General features: G+C 54.9%; 3 protein-coding genes and 1 long non-coding RNA gene across 11 annotated transcripts in view; 1 reads left to right on the forward strand and 3 right to left on the reverse strand.

Moving 5' to 3' along the window:
* Positions 1-4689, reverse strand: part of PDLIM7 (PDZ and LIM domain 7) — an 18152-nt gene extending 13463 nt beyond the window's left edge. For all 5 annotated transcript variants that reach the window (XM_040446561.1, XM_040446552.1, XM_040446545.1 and 2 more), the window contains exons 1-2: positions 4585-4689; positions 3535-3641 (exon numbers count right to left, since the gene is read on the reverse strand). In XM_040446561.1, the coding sequence (XP_040302495.1) occupies positions 3535-3630 (96 nt within the window). In that variant the 5' untranslated portion in view covers positions 3631-3641; positions 4585-4689. The remainder of the gene's footprint in view (positions 1-3534; positions 3642-4584) is intronic.
* LOC121011846 (uncharacterized) overlaps positions 4096-18815 on the forward strand; it is a 25386-nt gene continuing 10666 nt past the window's right edge. The window contains exons 1-3 of one of the 2 annotated variants that reach the window (XR_005781798.1): positions 4096-4262; positions 5067-5166; positions 17754-17824. This is a non-coding gene — a long non-coding RNA (uncharacterized LOC121011846). Of the gene's footprint in view, positions 4263-5066; positions 5167-17668; positions 17825-18815 lie in introns of both variants that reach the window. The other variant, XR_005781805.1, reaches the window with a different exon arrangement.
* Positions 11188-16346, reverse strand: DOK3 (docking protein 3). 2 transcript variants are annotated; one of them, XM_040446581.1, is made up of 5 exons: positions 16201-16346; positions 14938-15243; positions 12505-12604; positions 12222-12394; positions 11188-12101 (listed from the first exon to the last, which is right to left on the reverse strand). In XM_040446581.1, exons 1-5 carry the CDS (start codon positions 16264-16266, stop codon positions 11403-11405), a joined length of 1344 nt encoding a protein of 447 aa, XP_040302515.1. In that variant the 5' UTR covers positions 16267-16346; the 3' UTR covers positions 11188-11402. The 2 variants fall into 2 exon arrangements, with proteins under 2 accessions (XP_040302515.1, XP_040302524.1); XM_040446590.1 differs by having other exon boundaries at positions 14938-15051; positions 16201-16343.
* Positions 18303-18815, reverse strand: part of DDX41 (DEAD-box helicase 41) — a 5401-nt gene continuing 4888 nt past the window's right edge. For both annotated transcript variants that reach the window (XM_040446526.1, XM_040446516.1), the window contains one exon: positions 18303-18657. In XM_040446526.1, coding sequence (XP_040302460.1) covers positions 18521-18657 — 137 coding nt within the window. In that variant the 3' untranslated portion in view covers positions 18303-18520. The remainder of the gene's footprint in view (positions 18658-18815) is intronic.

Genomic DNA, 18815 nt, shown 5'->3' on the forward strand with positions numbered 1-18815 from the left:
CCTCCCCGCAGCCCAGAAACTGCTATGATGTCAACAAGCAGCCACCTTCAGGTTAAACCCCAAGCTTCTCAACTTCAACCACAGCCCTTGAACCCCCTGCTGGCCTCCTGCCTGGGCTATTTCGCCCACCCTCTGGCTTGTGCATATGGTGAGCTCCTCTGTGACACTGAGAGGTGCTCTCACTGACCTCTTACAATCCCAGCACCCTGTCCTGCAGCCTTCTGCAGGGATCTGCCAGGACCCTTTGAGAGCCAGGAACAGGCCCCCATCATCTCCAGGTACCCCGTGAAGTGCTTGAAAGGGGCCCAAGGTGTCAGCTAGGGCTGTAAAAGAGTGTCACCCCCAAGCCTTCAATTGCCACATCACCCTCTTCCCTAATCCTTTGGGCTCTGCCTTGGGAATCTCTGGTTTCTGTGGCAAATAAGGTAATAGTGGCTGGCAGTAATGGTCACCACTAGCATGAACTGAGCCTGCCAGGAAGGACTTCTGGGAAGTGGTGGGCCTTGATGAAAGGACAACGGGATGTGTTGCCCAGGGGGTGAGAGAGTCTACTTAATGATGGCCTTGAGTGCTGGGGCGGGGAAGGAACCAGAATTTGGCCTTGAGGTTAGGAGGGGCCATCAGCAGTTTGAAAGCTCCAGTGGGGTATTTCCCAGACCCCTGATAGAGGTAACCCTGACAAATCCCACTGGACCCTACTGGCCCTCTAGCCCGGAGGCAGCAACCCAGAAAGGGGTGGGACAGCTGTTCATGGGTTTAAGCCCACAGGGCTGCCCAGGTTTCTGGCAAGAAGCCTGGCATTAAGTAGACTTTTATGGGGGAAGTGCTGGAAGGCAAATTCACACTTCATAGGTCGGGGCAGGGGGTGGGGTGGGGGTGGGGTGGGGTGGGGTAGAACTGCGAGGTACTGGCCCCAGGAGGCTCCCTAGTGGGCTGAAGCACAGACTGAGTTGAGGCAGGGAGAGGGGAGGTAGGAGGTTCCAGAGAGATCTCCAGAAGGCAGAGAGACCAGATGCAGAGACTGACAGCAAGACTGACTAGGGCAAGAAGAGAGAGCTGGCTCTATTGCATGCTTGGGAGGTTACAAGGGTGCCTCCTTCTTCATCTGCTACATGGTAACAAAAGCAGCTTACATTTATTGAGCACCTAGTACTGTCACATACTAACAGTGAATCTTCCAACAACCTGTGGAGTGGAGTCTCAGATTATATGCATTTTACACATGAGAAAAAAGACAGGTTATGTAACTTGCCTCAAGCTGCTCAGTTAGTCAAGAGGCAGGGCCAGGTCTGACGCTGACCTTAAGGCTCCACTAGTAGGCTACCTCTGCTGGGTGTTGGGACCCAACTCAGAGGTCAGCCCACCTAGAACAACTTGCTACTCTCTGGCTGGGTCTGGGGCCTAGATCTCTCTTGCTTTCAGTTCAATCCAACAACCCCTTATAATGAGCATAGAAAAGGGACACCCTTGAAAGGAAGTGACTTACTCAAGGTCATGGTGAGTCAATAGAAGGGAAACCTGGTCCAGCCACTCCCTACCCACACATGCTGACTCCTGGGAGGTGTGGGCTGAGCCTGAGGTAGATAGAGGTCTTGGGGGTGGGCAGGAGCAGCTGGCGCTCAGGGAGGGGTGGGGAATTGAGGGGTGGGAATTTCCTTTCCTGATTGAGGAGGATAGGAAGCACAAGAGGGATAGAGCAGTGATCAGAGAGGTGGAGAGAGAAGCAGGAGAAAACCCTGGGAGTGGGGTGGGGTGGGGTGGCTAGAGAAGCAGGGAGGCCAGAGGATTCAAGGAGGGGAAAAGCCAGAGGGCTGGACACTGCAAGGGGTGGGGGTGAGTCAGCCTGAGGGCTCCAATGAGCGGCCCAACCCCCAAGTCTCAGACATTACCTCATCTCCCAGGCCTGGGCCCACAGCCAGCCCTAGCCCCTCCCTCCTCCCTGGGGTCAGGGGGGAGGGAGGGGCTGGCCTACCTCAGAAAAGACCACCCTACCCCACCACCCATCAGGGCCCAGGTCCAACTCCAGGGCTGGGCTCAGCTTGTGGCCCCACCCACAGCTGGGGCTGGTGACAAGGAACCTCAGGCCCAGAGTGCCCCCAACAGGCCACATCTTAAAGTCCATCCCTCAGGCTACTATGTTTCCCATCTCCACCAATGAAGAAACTGAGTCTCAGAATCCAGCCTATGGCTCCCCAGCCACAGTGGTCAGCACTTTCCCGGAAAGGGAGATGTCGAATACGTTCTCAGGGCTGGCAAGAGTTGAAGATTGCATAGAGGTGGGTTTGTGTAGTTGGGGGGACCACTGCCGTAAGCTACCCAGGGGCAGGGCAGTTTCCAGGGGAACCCCATGGAAAGGTCCCTGGAAAGAACAGTGACCGCCTGCCTGCCCTGGCCACCAAGCCAACTCCCATAGACAAACTTGATCTTGGGGCCCTTCTCAGGCTGTGCAGTGCCTAGACAACCTTCTGGCCCCCACCAGGCTATGCTTGCCTTGGGCTTCCTGCCAACAGTTGCCTGCCCACTGGGCTCATGGGTGGGCCTCTCTGGACAGGCGATGTGGGGGCAGGAAGTCCCTACCCCCTCCTGACCCTCAGGCCACAGACACCAGCCCAAAGGCTGGCCTCATTCTCTCTGGGCACCCTCTTTGTGTCCCACAACTGACCCTACAGTTGGAGCCATGGCCTCATGGTCACCCACTGAGGGGTCCACCGATGGCATTTAGGGGTTCAGGCCTCAGCCAGCCTTTTTCACCTCTGCAGACTCCAGCCACCGGCTGGCCATCCCAGCGTGGGGCTGCATTCTTGGGCTTATAAGGCAATACCCCTGCCACAGGGAGGAGTCAGCCCCTCAGCTCCGCCCCTCACAGGGAAGGCCCTCAGGAGCTGAAGTTAGAACCCTAGAGCCCCATTCCACACCCTTGCTTCGGGTCAGAGGCCACTGCATCCTAAATAGCACCAGGGGATGAAGATAGAGAACCTCACAGAGGCTGGAGAGTGTCCTCCTCCCCACCAAACTGCAGACCATCCCAGTGCCTGAATTCAAATCCTTGCTTGCCAAGGAATCACTGAAAGGGCCCCTCCACCTCTCTGAGCCCTGAGTTCCATCATTTGGAAAAACAGGGTGACAATTGCTATTTCCCAGGTGGCAATGAGGTTGAAGTGAGATCCTGCAGTCAAGAGTGCTCTTCCTGAAGCCTGGCTCCAAGCACTGCTCCCTCAAGCAGGTTAGATACTTCCTGGAGACCTCAGGCTCCCCTGCTGCAGAATGGGCATCCCCCAGGGGCCTCAGATTTGGCCCCAGTAGCTTTGTGGAATGGCATCAAGTACAAGACAGTGCTGGGGAACTGTGGGTGCTCCTCTCCCAGTACCCACCTGGTTGAGAGCCTTTGTGGTGGGTGCCCACCACATCTCTGAACCTAGATACCTCCTGCCCTACTGGACCTGGCTCACTCCTGCTCAGATTCTTCCCATCACCCACCACAGACTTGACACCCAAAGACCCCTGGGAATAGCACCTCCCACAACCTTGGCTCACCCGGGAGATGGAGAGGGGCACATTGAAGTCCTTGCCCCCCTGCAGCCGAAAGCCCCAAGGTGCAGGCCCCTCCAGCACCACCTTGAAGGAATCCATGGTGCCTGCTCCTGGGAGGAAAGAAAAGGTGAGTGGACAGCATGGTGGGTGTACAGGCAGGCCCAGCTCTGGATACCAACCTTGGACTGGTGCCAGGAAGGCACGAGCAGCCTCTGAACACACCCAGGGCACCAGCAGGCATACATCTTGTCAGGTGTGGCTGGCAGACCTCACTTTGCAGAGGCAGGGGCAATCCCCGGCCCCCCCCCCCCCAGGGACTGGATGATGAGGGGGTCCCTTCACTCAGTCTTGAGGTTCTTTTCATTCAGGAGTGGGCCGCAGAGCTAATTTGACATGGACTTCCCCCCAAGCCAGCCTTAACCCTCGGACCGACGGGTGAGTCAGGGGCCGGCGCTCCTCTCCCCCGCCCCCAGGTCCCGACAGGCAGGCCTCGCAGAAGCCTGCTCGGACTATATAAGGCGTGTAAGCTGACACTGTGCGGAGCCAGCGGAGGGAGCACACGGGGGCTCGGGACGCGAGGGGGAGGGGTGGGGAAGGAGGCTGCTGGAGCGGGTCCTGGCCATTCCCAGACGGGTCGAGGCTGATGAGGACTCCCAGGCGCTGGGGGCGGCACAGAGGGGCCGTGGCCCCTATGGAAATCAGAGAAGGCTAGGACCCCAAAGCGTGGCCAGGTAGGGGGCTCATCCTGGAGTCCAATGGGCGTGGTGCCTCCCGCACAGGCCTACTACCATCCCGACATGACTCAGTTTCCCCTGTCCCCCACCCGGGCCCAAAGCATTGGCAGAGTCTCGGGCGCAGGAAGCAGCGCAGGCGCCAATCCGCCCTGCCGCAGCCGGCTTCGCCGCAGGAAGGCGGGGGCGGGGGCGGAGGCAGGGGCTCAGGCCCGCAAGAGGAAGCGCAACACTGGCCCCGACCCCAGCGCCCTCCGTGGTCCCCAGCAGGCTCCTGCCCTCAGCTTGGCCCAGCCCGAGACGCCCGCGCGGTCGCCAGTACCTGCTCGGCCCCGCCGAGGCGCTGCTCGGTGGCTGGCCCCACAGAACCGCGTTGGGATCGGCCACCCGTGTTCTGACCCCGCCCCCACGGCCGCAGTCCGCTTTGAGCTCGCGGAAGGGGGCGGAGCCACAGGTCACGCCCCGTCAAAGCCACGCCTGCGAGCGGCCTCTCTACAACTGGGAAGCCCCACCCAATCCTTCCGCCCCGCCCAATCGCGAAGTCCCGTTTTACTTTGAGCTGGAAGGCCTGTGGCTGCCCGCGATCCCTTGATGGGGCGGAGTCTGGGCAGAGCCTGGGCGGGGCCTGGGCGGGGTCTGGTCTGCAGGTCGCCTAGTCCAGGGACCAGCTGGCAGCTCGAGCAGCCCCATGCGCCTCCCTCTGGCCGAGCCGAAAGAAAGCGGCCTTCGGTACCAAACAGACCTAGACATCCTGAATCTCAGTTTCCTACTCGGAAAAATGGGACAATAATACTCGCCTTGCAGGCCCATCGTGAGGATAGGCGTTGTTCCGCGGAAGGTGCAAGCCATCAGCGGCTCCAGAATTTCTAAAACGGAAGGACTTGCGGGTGTGGAGCACATGGAGGTGGGTTCAGATGATATGGGGACAGGGGATCTTGAAGCTAGGTTTGTAGAACCCTCTACAGAAGGCTGAAGATAATGGCAGGAGCGGACAGAGTTGAAGGGAACCCCTGGCTTGGCTCTCAGCCTGACCTGTGGGCCTTTCCATTCCCTGACCCCAGGCAGTCAACAGCCCTCTGCCCTGGGACAACCCCACACTGATGAAATGGGCTGTTGCCTGGTACCCCACTCCAGAGCGGTCAGAGCCTGTGGTGGGGGTGTAACAGGGTGACTCTAGCGGGGGTGGCAGAGTCCCCACTTTGTCCCCATGGGTCATCCCAGGCAGCCAGCGCAGGTGGCAGGGGAAATTGAGAGCCAGAGTGTGTGGGTAAGTGAATAGGTGTCCACCCCTTAGCTCATTCTAGGGCATGGCTGCTGCTGTTCTCCCCCTCTGCCATCATCACATTTCCCTCTTCTGCATCATTCCCGTCACTGAACAAACTACTGTAAGAGTTATCTTTAAAGAAATCCTCTTTTGACCCCATCTCCCCTCCAACTATTGCTCTTTTGTTCTATTCCCCTTGGGAATAGAATTTCTCACAGGAGTTATCTATAGCCTTGTCTGTACTTGCTTTCCTCCTGTTCTTGCTTTCCTTCTGCTCTTTTTTAAATGTTTATTTATTTACTTTGAGAAAGAGAGAGATAGAGAGCAAGTGGGGGAGGGGCAGATAGAGGGAAACAGAGAATCCTAAGCTGACTCCAATCTGTCAGCGCAGAACCTGATGTGGGGCTCAAACTTACAAATTGCAAGACCGTGACCTGAGCTGAAGCCAAGAGTCAGACGCTTAACTGGCTGAGCCACCTCCTGCTCTTTCTTGAACTCACTTCAGTCAGGCCATTGTTTCCGCCAGTCCTCTAAACTGATTCCTCTTCTCAGGGTCTCCAGTGACCTCCACGTCATCATGTCAATGGTGATTTCTCAGCCTTCCTCTTATCCTGCCAGGGAGCAGCACTGGTCCAGGTGCCTTCCCTCTTTCCCCTGGCTTTGTGCCTCCTCCTGCCCCACTGGCTGTTCCTTCTCCACTTCCTTTGGTGGCTTCTTATCTGCCTCCCAACATGGCCATAATATGTTTTCTGGCTACATTCATTCTCTGGGACCCCATCTTGTCCTGTGACTATCAATAACACCTATATGCCAAGGACTCCCAAGTTATATGTCCAGCCCTGACATCACCCCAAGAACTCCAGGCTCTAATATCCAACATCATGCTCAATCTCTGTTTGGAGGTTTACTAGATATCTCAACTCATCATATCCCAATTTGAACTTGTGATTTTCTGCCTTTTTCCTCACCTTAGTAAATGGCATCACAGTTCATCCACCTGATCCAGTAAAAATATGGCATTATCCTTCCTTTCTGTTATACCACAGACTCTGCAAATTCCACCTTCAGAATATGTTCCATATCTGGTCACTGCTGCTAGTGTTGTCCTAGCCACTCATCTTGTGCCTGGACATCTTAACAGTCTAACAGATCTTCCCGCTTCCATCCTTACCTACTCCAGAGTCTCCGTGCAGCAGCCAAGGTGATATTTTAAGCAGAAATCACATCACATCATCCTCAGCTTTTAGCATTCCATTAGGTTCTTGTTGCACTTGAAATAACACTAAGGCCCTTAATATGTACATCGCATTAATAAGCTCAATCTACCTCTCACCACTCTCCTCCTTGCTCACTCTGCTCCAAGCATGCTGGCCTCCTTACTGTTCCTCCAACACATCAAGCATATTCCTGCCTCAGGGATTTTGCACTTGTAGCTCCTTCTGCTTGGAACAGTTTCCCCTGATATCTAAACGACCAGCTCTCTCACTTTGTTCAGGTCTCTGCTCAGCTGCTGCCACCTCCAAAGGGCCTTCCCTGATCACCCTATCTAAAACAATAGCCTCCTAATGCCTCACTCGCATCAGGCACTTAGTCCCTTACCCTGCTTTATTTTTCCCCATAGTACTTACCACCATCTCACATTATATTAGGTGCTTGTTTCTTCATTGCCCTTTGTCCCCATTAGAATGTCAGTCCCATTAGAGCAGGGACTTGTCTATCCTGTCCACCATTGCCCCAGTGTCTGTACACAGTAGATGTGAATGAACAGATGAAAGAAGGATTGAGAAAGTGAAACAGCAAATGAGTAAAGGAACAAGTGGCAGCCTGGGGGTCCTGGCAGCCCTCTAGCAGAGGACTCCAGGGTCCTATTCCTTAGATTGTGCAAGGCTCAGACCTGGATGATGCCACCAGTGTTCCCTGCATAGGCAGCCCAAGGGAAGGAACAGGCCTCAGGCTAGGACACAGTGCCCCCTAGTGTCTGGGACACCTGCAGTTCCGGGGTGAGGCCCTAGAATCCTGGAGATCTGCAAAGACATTCTCTTTCATAGACCATTTGGGACCTCACAAAAACTTTTTTGCCATAAAGCAAAGAGGCTTGGATTTGTAATGAAAAGCATGCCAGAACAGAGATCCAGAGTTCTGGGTTCCAGTTCTGGCCATCACCCTAATACTTTGAGTAACCTCCAGTGTGTCCTGGGATTTGCTGAGCTGCCAAGGGCTGGCTTGTCACCATGGGGTGAAGGGGTCTCTGCTGTAGCCAGAGTGACTGGGGATCCCCCTGGCCTTAGCTTGCCCTATGGCCGGCAACCTGAGCGATCATGGGAAGACTTTCCCTGTCAAGGGTAAAGTCTTAGGAGGAGCTTCCATAAGTGGGAAGGAAATCTATCTCCCCATGATTTCAACATCCTTCCAGACTTTTCTGTCTGTGGCCAGCACTGCAAACAACCCCTCCTGCCCACAACCTCTTTTCACACATTGCGTTTGGAGATACTTTTCAGACATCCAGAAGTCTAGCGTGCAATTGGATTCTTAAATCTGTTGCTCAGGGGGACTGGTCTGTGCTGAAGATATATCTTTTGGAGTCATGAGCATTTAGATGGTCTTTGAAACTGGGAGACGGGTTTGGCTCACTTAGGGCAGTGGTTTTCCACCTTGGACTCACACTGAAATCACGCGGGAAATTGAAAAAGCACACTGGTGCCCAGGCCCCACCCAGACTGATGGAATCTCAGGCCCTGGGTGCAGACCCAGGCATGGGCACTTTTAAAAAGGCTCCAGGTGGGCGCTTGTGTGGCTCAGTCGGTTAAGCATCTGACCCTTGATTTCAGCTCAGGTCATGATCTCATGGTTCATGATTTCATGAGCCCTGCATCAGGCTCTGTGCTGACAATGTGGAGCCTACTTGGGATTCTCTCTTTCCCTCTCACTCTGACCCTCCTCTGCTCATGCACGCTCGCTCCTACCACTCTTTCTCAAAAATAAGTAATTAAATATTTAAAAAAATAAAAAATAAAAAGGCTCCAGGTTATTCTGTGTGCAGCCAGAGTTGAGCTACACCATGTCTGAGGCCAGAGCCCCAGGCAGAAGTCTGGCAGAGGAGGAGCCAGAAGAGGCTGGGAAGGAGAGATTTGTGAGGATGGAAGAAAACCAAGTGGAGTGTCAAATGCTGCTGAGGAGCCAGGGAGGCCAGGTTGCTTTTGTTTTGGGGAGCAAGGAAGTTGGTGACCCTGATAAGAGCGATGTAATGGAGCAGGGGGGACCACGGGGAGACTTGAATTGGCAAAAGGGAGAATCGGAGAAAGTGGAAATGAAAGTAATCAACAACTCTTTTGAGGAGTTTCGCTGTGAAGAGGAAAAGGGAATGGGGAAGGGTCTGAAGCAGAATGCAAGGTCAAGGGGTGCCTGGCTGGCTCAGTCTGTTGAGCACATGATTTTGGCTGAAGTCATAATCTCACAGTTTTTGGGTTCGCGCCTGTGTCAGGCTCTGTGCTGACAGCTCAGAGCCTGGAGCCTACTTCAGATTCTGTCTCCCTCTGTCTCTGCCCCTCCCCTGCTTGTGCATGCGCTCTCTCAAAGATAAGTAAATGCAAACATTAAAAAAAAAAAAAGAATGTGAGGTCAAAGGTTTTCTTTATTTTTATTTATTTTTTAAAGTTTATTTATTTTGAGAGAGAAAGAGAGAGAGCAAGCGTGCACAAGCAGGGGAGGAACACACACACACACAGAGAGAGAGAGAGAGAGAGAGAGAGAGAGAGAATCCCAAGCAGGCTCTGTCAGCACAGACCCTCACGAACCGTGAGATCATGACCTGAGCTGAAATCAAGAATCAATTGCTCAAACGCCTGAGCCCCCTAGGTGCCCCCAAGGGTTTCCTTCAAAGATGTTAAATTATGGAGCATGTTTACATGGTAGAATGGTAGAATTCTACATGAATGGTAGAATTCATTGGGCTGAGGAGAGGGGACAGCTCAGTGTGCTGAGCTGTGCAGTAAGGAGCTGGGGTTGGAGTGCGGGCTGGGGAACAGACATTTCTTCCATTGCAGGGGTGGAGGGACATGGTGCAGCTGCTGGGACCCTTGTTGATGAAGCGGTGGAAGGACAATGGCGTTCACTTCTGTCAGCTGCTATTTCTCCAGGGTATCTTTGAGATGAGAATGGGTAGGGATGGAGAGGAGAAGGTAGGAAGGTCTTGGGAGGAGGAAAGCATCTCTCCTGAGAGTCTGTTTATCTGAGCTTCGAGATCACAACATGAGAGAATGTGGTCAGCCTGGTTATGTAATTTCCGTGGCCATGGGCAGCTGCCAGGGTGCAGGCACAGAGGGGAATTGGGTTCATCTGAAGCTGGGTGCTTTGCCAGACAAATAAGATGGAAGGAGAGAGGAGCACAAGGGGGTCACTCCACTGGTGGAGCACAGAATCTAAGTTGGACAAGGATGCGGACAGTGACTGCACAGATGGTGAGGAAAGGGTCATGTGAGTCAATGAGGCTGAAGAGGAGCTTTATGGGCCATGCTTGAGGAAGAGGGCTGGAAGGAGAAAAGGATGTGGCCAGAGGTGGATGCTTGGAAACAAGACTGTGCCGAGGGAGCATCAATGTCATGAAGAAGAGGTTCAGGATGTGCCAAGGGCATGGGCAGTTGAGGCGCAGTTGAGGTCAAGGGGCTGGGGGGGGCCGGTTCCTGGGGGGCCTGATGCTTTTGGACATGGAAGCCCCAGGGTTAGAGACCAGAGTAGCATGAGGGCACTACAGTCTTCAAGAGGTTTGCTTATCTCCTTCTGGAATGTGGGCTTCTTGAGAACAGGACCTCACTGTCTTGAACATGGCTGTGTCCCCAGTGCCTGGCATAGAACAGGCACGTAAGTAAAACTCTAAGGAATGAATGCATGCCCTGTAGGTAATTTGAATTTTGTCCTTGATAGTTGAGGAGACTGGGGCCCAAGTTTCCCTAGAAGTGTCTGCACATTTTTAAGTCTCAGTGGAGCAGGCATTTTGGTTGTGCAGATCTTTGAAGTCCCTTTGACCCCCCCCGGGCGCCCGGGCGGCGGGGGGGCGCGCATTATTTCCTCCCCAGCTCAGGCTTCCTGGCCTCCAGTTGGACTCCCTCAAATTTGTTTTCCATGCTGCTCCTTTCTTTATCTGGCTGTGTCTCTCTGCTGAAGATGAGACCAAGCTCATTGCAGGATGGTCAGGCCTCTCATGCTCGGCCACCAACTCCCTATCAGCCTCTTGGAGCCCTCTGTGACCATGCTTTTCCCTTCATCTCAGGGCCAGTGCATACCTACACTCAGCCTGGAAAGCCCTGGGGCTAGCTGCCCATCTGGTAATGCCCTGCCTACCCTTCACACTTAATTCAGAGGGCACCTCACTCATCAGCAAGCCCAATTTCTCCTCCTGTCCTACTGTCCCAGCCATTTTTACTGCCCAGGACTATACGGGCCATAATTATCTGCACCCCATACATCTGCTCTAGTAGACTTGAGCCCACGGGTCGCAAAGTTTAAGTCTGGCTTATGTGTGTCCCCCAGAACCTAGTATAGGGCACTGGTGTTAGGTGCAGTACACGTGAGTGAGGGGCTGTGTGTCCATGTGGATCAGTGAGTGCCATTGCCAGGAGCTGAAGATTGGAGGTGCACAGTGTGGGCTATAAGGTGGGACCAAGAGCAGAGCTGGGAGGTTTTATTACCAGCAAATCTGTACACTATACATTGGGGGGCCCACAGGGCACATGAGGGGTCCTCCCCAAGCTGCCTGCCTTATATCCGCAGGCTAGAGTGGATGCAGGTGTGTGTCCCAGATGCCCATTGTTTGCCCGCCTTCCCGGCCCAGGGAGAGCAGAGCGCCTTTCTCTCCTGTCGCAGAGATCCATACAAGGCTTTCAGGGCCGGTCGCAGGGGGCTGGGCCCTTCCTCCGCTCACGGCTCAGCAGCGTCACTAGCTTGGCCTTGAAGCCTGAGTGAGCACTGGGGCGGCCAGAGCCCCCCACCTCATCACTGTCATCCAGCTCCAGTTCCAGCAGCCTCCGGTACTGGGCCTCCAGGCTGCTGTCGTGGGCAGGGCTAGGCCAACCCAAGTCCTCACTGTTATGGTAGATGGGGCTGGCCAGGGGGCTGCAGCGGCTGGGACCCTCCTGCTCCGAGTCCCTATCCCTGGGCAGCACGGGACCTGCCTCCAGCATGCACAGGTTCTCATAGAGGTGCTCGGCCTTGCCTGGGGGCACGCTGGCTCGCTTGCACACTGAGGCATAGAGCCCAGGTGCCGACTCATCATGGGGTGCCGGGCTCAGCAGTAGGGGTAGGCTCTGGGGCCCAGGCTCAACCAGGCATGCCCTCCGGGCGCTGGGTGGCTCGGGCCCCGGGGGCACCTCCCGTAGCTCTCCTGGTGGGTCCAGTGAAGGCAGGGAGGTGGCCCGAGGCAGGGGACAGGGCCGGGGCCCAGCCAGCTCTGGCAGCCGCTGCCGCTGGCGGCCAATGGCAGCAGCCACAGCCCTGCACAGGTCGAGGGCTTGAGGGCTGCTGAAGGCGAAGAGGCCCTCGCCAGAGTCACAGCGGCGGCCGGCTTCAAAGGAGAACACGCCCTGGACATGGGGGTGGGGGGTGGTTTGGGCGGATTAGAGGTGGAGGGACCCGGGGCACCCCTCCACTTGCCACCCTTCCCAGCAGGGCCAGTGGGGTGGGGTAGCTGCCCAGCACCTCACCTTGTCAGAGCCGAACTTGCGCAGGAAGCGATAGGGCCAGGTGTAGAGGGCCTGGGGGCTGGAGGGCTCCCTTAGCTGGATGGTGTCTTGGCCTAGCACCAGGAGGTAGGGCCCCTTCAGCTGGCAGCGGGTGGCAGCCTCCGTCCTCTGTACCACTACTGGAAACTCGCCCTCTGCAGGCAGGATGGTGGTGAGGCATCAGGTACAGCCCATATGGGTCCTCCAAAGGCCCCAGCCCCAAGTATAGGATGGCTGAGTCTGCACCTGCACCTCCCTGACTCACCTTCCTGCCAGGAGGAATAGATGGAATTCTCCTCCATGGGGACCAGGCCCCTCTTGGGAGCCTCCACCTCCCCTGATCCTGAGGGATACTCTCCTGTGCCCTAAGGAATGAAAAAAGGCCAGAAGTTAGAGCCCTCACCCCCACTCCTCTTCACACATCCTTTCCCTGGGCCAGTAAACCAGGACTCCAGGACAAGCAGGAGCACCTAGGGACTTGAGTGCCACTTCCAGCTTTGCCCCTGACCCACTGCATGACCTTGGGCACCCCTCTATTTTCCCACCTGCAACCCCCAGCTTCCCCCTTGAGGGTGCCGAGAGCTGTAAAGTAGTGACACACAGAGGATGTCCCCATTGCACCTGCACTTGGCCAGGGACTGGGCCTGCCTGTATGTGTCCCTAGCAGCTTGGAGTGACAAAGGGGCAGGAGCTTCAGGGATGGGACACATGAGTGAACTGGCTACTAGATCCTCCCCAAGCCCTCTTTCGTCAACTCCCCCTTCCAACTCCTCATCCCCTCAATTCCTCGGAGCTCTATCAGCCCCTCCTCCACAACCACCTTGGCCCATAGTAGTATGGCCAGGGTCACATGCAACAGCTTCCTCACTGGTTTTCTTGCTCCTGTTCATTTTCTTCATTTGTTTGTTTTTAATTTAAAATATTGTGTTGAAATACACAACATAAAAGTTACCATTTCACCATTTTAAAGTGTATAATTCAGTGGTTTTGGTATAGTCACAAGATTGTGCAACGATCACCTTTATCTAATTCCAGAATTTGTTCATTGTTCCGAATGGAAACCCTGTACCCATAAGCAGTCACTCCCCGGTCCCCCTTCCCCCAGCCTCTGGCAACAACAAATATGCTGTCTGTCCCTATGGATTTGCCTATTCTTGGTGTTTCACATGAATAGAATCATACTAATAAGTGGTCTTTTGTGTCTGGCTCCTTTTACTTAGCATGATGGTCTCCAGGTTCATTTATGGTATTAGCATATATCAGTACCTCATTCTTTTTTATATGGCCATGTAACATTCTGTTGTATGGATGGACTACATTTGGTTTATCCATTCATTGGTAATGGACATTGGGGTTGTCTGCACCTTTGAGCTATTGTGAATAACGCTGCTCTGAGTGTTCTCATACAAGTGCTATTTGAACACCTGTTTCAATTCTCTTGGGTATACACCTACTAGTGGAATTGCTGGGTCATATGGCAACTCTATGTTTAACTTTTTGAGGAACCTCCAGCCTCATTTCCTTTTGGTCTATCACAGACCCTGTGAAGCTTTAAAGCTCTCAGTCCCTGGCTCCCCAAAGACTCCCCACCCCCGCCAAAGGCTTCTCTCACTCAGAATAAAATTCCAAACTCTGCATGTGTCCTAAAGTAGTTTCAGCTGGTCCCACCATATTCTCCAGTTTTGCTCCCTCCTAGGTTCCTACCCATTCCTTACCCTCCAGCCACACTGGCCTTTCTGCCCTTTTATTTTTTTTATTTTTTTATTATTATTATTATTTTTACATGGTCCATATTTAATCAGTGACCACCTAATAACTTCTTACACATCTGTCGCGTTCACAATGCTTGCATGCAGTCGCCATCAATGAGAAACAAGAACAGAAAGGTCTCGCGCTACACTATTTCTTTTTTCACGGTTGCCTTAAAAGAGCTAACAATTCCATTCACTTCTGGCTAACCAAGAGCAGAAACACTGGTTTTAAAAAGAATGAATACATCTAGAGGGTGCCTGTCTGTGCATTCCAAAAACACGACAATAGAGCTCCCTACGGTTTGATCACCGCCTCAGCCCGAAGGCACTTCCCTCCACACCTTCAAATACCAACACTTCTGGAATATTCTGAGGAACCCCCTCCTGCCAGCAGTTTCTTCAAGCCTTCGCACATAGAGCAGCTTCGCATTCCCGAACCTGGAGCCACGGGCCCATCAAGCAACTAGAATATAGCTTTTCTTCACCGTGCGGGGCAAACGAGCTCCTCGAGCTCAAACCCAAAAGGAGCTCTGCCCTTTTAACATACCAAACTTTTCCCTGCCTCAGGGCCTTTGCCCACTCTGCTCCCTCTGTTCAGGACGCTTCTCAGACCTTAGTGTCTGCATCACTCTTCCCTCAGATCTTTGCCTGGTGGGTCCTTATTTGTCTTTGAGGACTCAGTCTCACTGTCCCTTCCTGAGAGGCCTTCCCATCTAATGTCCTGCCATTCACCCCTGGTCCTACTCGGGCTTTCATGTTCTCCATAGCATGTATGGCCACTGGAGATTCATTCTGTGGGTTTCTGGGCTATTTCCCTAGGCTTATGGGTACTTGGCAGGTACTTGCTGAGTGATAGGATGTGAATGAGCATGGAGATGAACAAGGTGGGGGAGTCAGGTGGTCCACCTCTGGCCCCTGGCTGCTCTGCCCACCAGCCTTATGCTCACCTGGAAGGCCAGCTGACAGATGGGGCCCATCCACTCCTGGCGATGCTGTGCGGCCAGTAGATGACTGCGCTCTGTGGTGGTGAGCAGGAAGGCACCAGTGTCTCTGGGGCAGTTCTCACCATCAGCAGGCAGCACAGACACGCAGTCAGCCAGGCGGATGACCCGCCGTTCCCCACGCCGGCCAGGTCCCGCAGACCTGTCACCTGCTGGCCCCAGGCCACCATCCCGGACCTCCCAGCTTTCCAGCCGTGCCACACCTGATGGGCCTCCTGCATACAGCAGACCCCATACTTTTCGCCAGGACTTCTGTGGGAGATGAGGATGAGGGATAAGACCCTTGGGTAGCAGTTCTCCCCATAGCTCAGCTCTGCACAAGCTGCTTGGCAAATGCTCCTGACCACCCAGGCTGGCCTCTGCTTGCCCCAGAGGAGGAGGCCTTGCCAGGGCCAGCCCAGCAGGGGGAAGTCTGTGCTTGGGGCCAGTCATTTGTGGGTTCAAATCCACTCCACAAATTGCCTGTGACCCCCCCCCCCCCCCGGGCACTAGTGCCCTCATATCTCAAAAAGTTATGAGAACACAAGGTTGAGGCTTCTACTGGATCATGTCTCCGAAGTATCTAGCAGCTAAGCAGGTCACCTGACACTACCATTATGTTGGTACCCCCTAACACCCAAAGAAAAGATCACTTGGGCCAGAGGGACAAGGCCTGGGGCAGGAGGAAGGCCTCAGTCTCATGATGGCAAGGAAGGAAACATGCAAATAGCGTAAAGCAAAGGAAACAGACTGTTTATCTGACCAGGCAGCAGCTGCAGCAGAGCTGTGAGGGTGTAGGGCCTACCGCCTGGTGAGAAAGGTAAACTCCCCTATGTCCCTTAACAGAGCTGGGAGGAGCTGAGCCCTCTTCTGCAGGGTGGGGCTCCTCCAGCTCAGCCCCCGGCCTTCTCTCAAGGGGCCTAGGTGCCTCTACTACACAGGGCGGAAGGCTGTTGGGTTAGCTACCCTTGCAGCTCTGCTCTGCCCCAAGGTTTGGAGTCTTAGATCCTCCCCACACTTGGCTTCCCCATCTGTAAGCAAGGCAGAGTCTCAAAAAGGCCCACTCAGCCCAACCCACTCAAGCTGAGAATGGGGTTCTGTTCTACTCCCCAACACCTTGCTTGGGTCCCCCACCCTGACTCCCTTCCCCATTCTCCTAGGTCCTGGTAGGCTGAGGCTGGGGCAGAAGCCTACTGTCCTGGGCAGCTGCCTGCCAGCCAGGGTCCTCACCTTTCCAAACTTGACGTGCTGCTGGTAGAGGATGCCGTCCTTGATGGGAGTCTCCAGAGGCTCCATGGCCGCAGCCAGGCCCCAGGGCTGCCACTCCGACGGCCCGAGGAGACTGGTGACAGGCCAGAGGGGAACTCCTCACACTTCCCCTTCTGGCCACTTCCCCCTCCCTCTGTCCAGAGAGGCAGCTGCAGGGCTGGGGAGGGGGAGGGGAGCCTGTCTTCAGTAAAGGAGCTAGGAATGGGTAGGGGCATCACATATTTCTCCCTTGGGGTTCAGCTGGCCCAAGGTGCCCACATGTGCCTGGCCCTGGCAGGGGCCTCAGACCGCTGGATGGCAAATGACCTATGTCTGCACCTGGGTCAGCTGGCTGTGAGTCATAAGCTCCAACCTCTCCTCTGTGCAGGGTGGTTGTACACCCCAGCACCTGACATTCCCACAGCCCTGCCCCAGGACCCCCTCTCTAGCCAGACTGGCCAGTTCCCTGCTTTCCCACTCTTGAGCCCTGATTGGTACCCTCTCAGTCCTACTCTGCTTGTCTTTATCTTGGAAATATTTCTAATATTCATTTGCTCCTGTCTTCACAGCCCCTGTCCATTGCCAGCCTCACATCTCCCTTTGAACCACTGTCCCACAGGGCCCACCATGGTCCTTTCTATCAGCCCCAAACCAACCGGTCTCTCCCCTTCCCAAGCCTTTCCTGGTTTCCCACTGCCCTTGGGTCTAGCCTGGGCTCCTCAGTGCATCACTCAAGATGCTGTGTTCCGGCCTCTACCTCCCTTCAGCCCAATGCCTCCAGGGAACCCCCTATCACTGTGCCACTCCAGCGCCAGGCTGCCTCTTCCCCTGGGAGGTCCCCTTGACCACCCCACGCTGTCTGAGCACCAGGGCCCCACCAGTGAAGCTCAGTCCTCGTGGCAAGGCCTGGTCTTGTGAGTGTGGGTGGTGTGCCCCCAGTAGGCCCCTAGAGAGTTCACATGTTCTTTTTTAAACTTTGCTTCTTGCTGGGCACTTTTTTTTTTTTTTTTTTGCCTCACCTTGCCAGAGGCTAATATCGGGGCTCTGAGTGTGTGTCTGAATTCTGGGGACAGACTCATGTCACTCATTCAATGCCACGTTTAGAAAGGAATGTGTAACCAGGCTAAGCAATACCGTTTGGGGTCACATATGGGGTGCGGGCAGGAAATCCTTCCAAGGGTCTTTCCACCTGGCTTTGTATCCAGTGCAGTCCGGGCAGCCCCGAGCTCCAGTAGCTTGACACCATGTCCTTTGCATGCTCATTGCCATTTCAATGATGAGGAAATTGAGGCTCAGAAACATTAGGTAACTTGCCCCAAACCAAACACCAAGTGACAAACATGGCTTGAGCAACTGCTGTCCTGCTGGGATAAGCATGTGGTCTTGCACATGAAGTGCCGGGCACAGAGAAATCGTTGCCAGTGCTCTTCCTCTGCCTACCCCTTGCCAGATGCTGAAATCCTGTTCCATTTGCCCGCGGTCTCCTGACCGCCACCCCGTTATTCATTTCTCATCTGCCTCTGCCACTTACCTAGGAGCTTCCCAGCAGACGTCTATCTGGATTGCCTGGATCCTGAACCCAACAGAGAGCTGGGCACGGAGTGAGGTAAGTGAGCACTAGTGGCTTGAGCAGCAGTCCTGTGGCATCTGCTTACCCCCTTGGTGAGGGGAACAGAGGGTTCCTACTGGGAGCCTGTGTGGGCCGGCAAGTGGGCAGGGGGCCTGAGGCAGGAAGTCGCCTCCCAAGGGGCCCCAAGAGCTTCATTCAGCTGACAGGAAGAGGGAGGCTGGGGCAAGGCTGGAGATTATAAAGAGCCAACCAGAGACCAGAAAACCCAACCATTTCCCCTTGGCCCACCAATGCGGTCTCTCGAGTCAGCAATCCAGCTAGCCCAGAGATAGCCAGAGCCCCCAGAAGGGGACCCCAGCTACATGGCTGCTTCCACAACTAAGACCCAGCAGGCTGAGTGTTGGCGGTAGCAGTAGGAGATGCCAGTTCCCTGCCTCAGAGGGGCTATGGAAGTCAGAGGGTGAGGCCTACCCAGGAAGCAGGGGTCAGGTAAGACGAAACACAGAGGCGGGGCTGGGCTGAGACCAGAGAGGCTTGTGCTTTAATGACAACTGGGGTAAAGGGGAACAAAAATAGAATCCTGGGGGACACAGGGAGCAGGCAGCCAGGCCCAGCCTGGCCCAGCCCAGGCCAGCTGGGCCGAGGATGCTGGCTTTTTGTCCAAGGGGCTGGTGTGTATGTGGGAGGTGGCTAGAGACTGAGGCCTCTTGGAGACAAGGTATGATAGATGGCTTAGAAGTCCATGGAGCTGTGAGCCAGGTAATCCTTGCGGCCAATGTTGCTGACCTGCTTGGTCTGCATAGCCTCCAGTTTGGGGCAGTCCGTGATTCGATGGCCCAGGCCACCACAGAAGGCACAGCCACGCTCTCCTGGGGGCACAGGGGTGAGAGTCAGAATGATTGCAAGGCCAGGCTCCATATCCCAGACCTTGGCTCCCCCAGGACCTCCTGCCCCTGCCCTCTGATGTGCAGCACAAACTTGTTTTCTGGTGTTCCTGTCATGTCCCCCCCCCCCCCCCCCCACTGGA

This window comes from Herpailurus yagouaroundi, unplaced genomic scaffold (genome assembly GCF_014898765.1).
Source record: "Herpailurus yagouaroundi ecotype Mexico unplaced genomic scaffold, PumYag 29, whole genome shotgun sequence".
NCBI classification, from domain to species: Eukaryota; Metazoa; Chordata; class Mammalia; order Carnivora; family Felidae; genus Herpailurus; species Herpailurus yagouaroundi.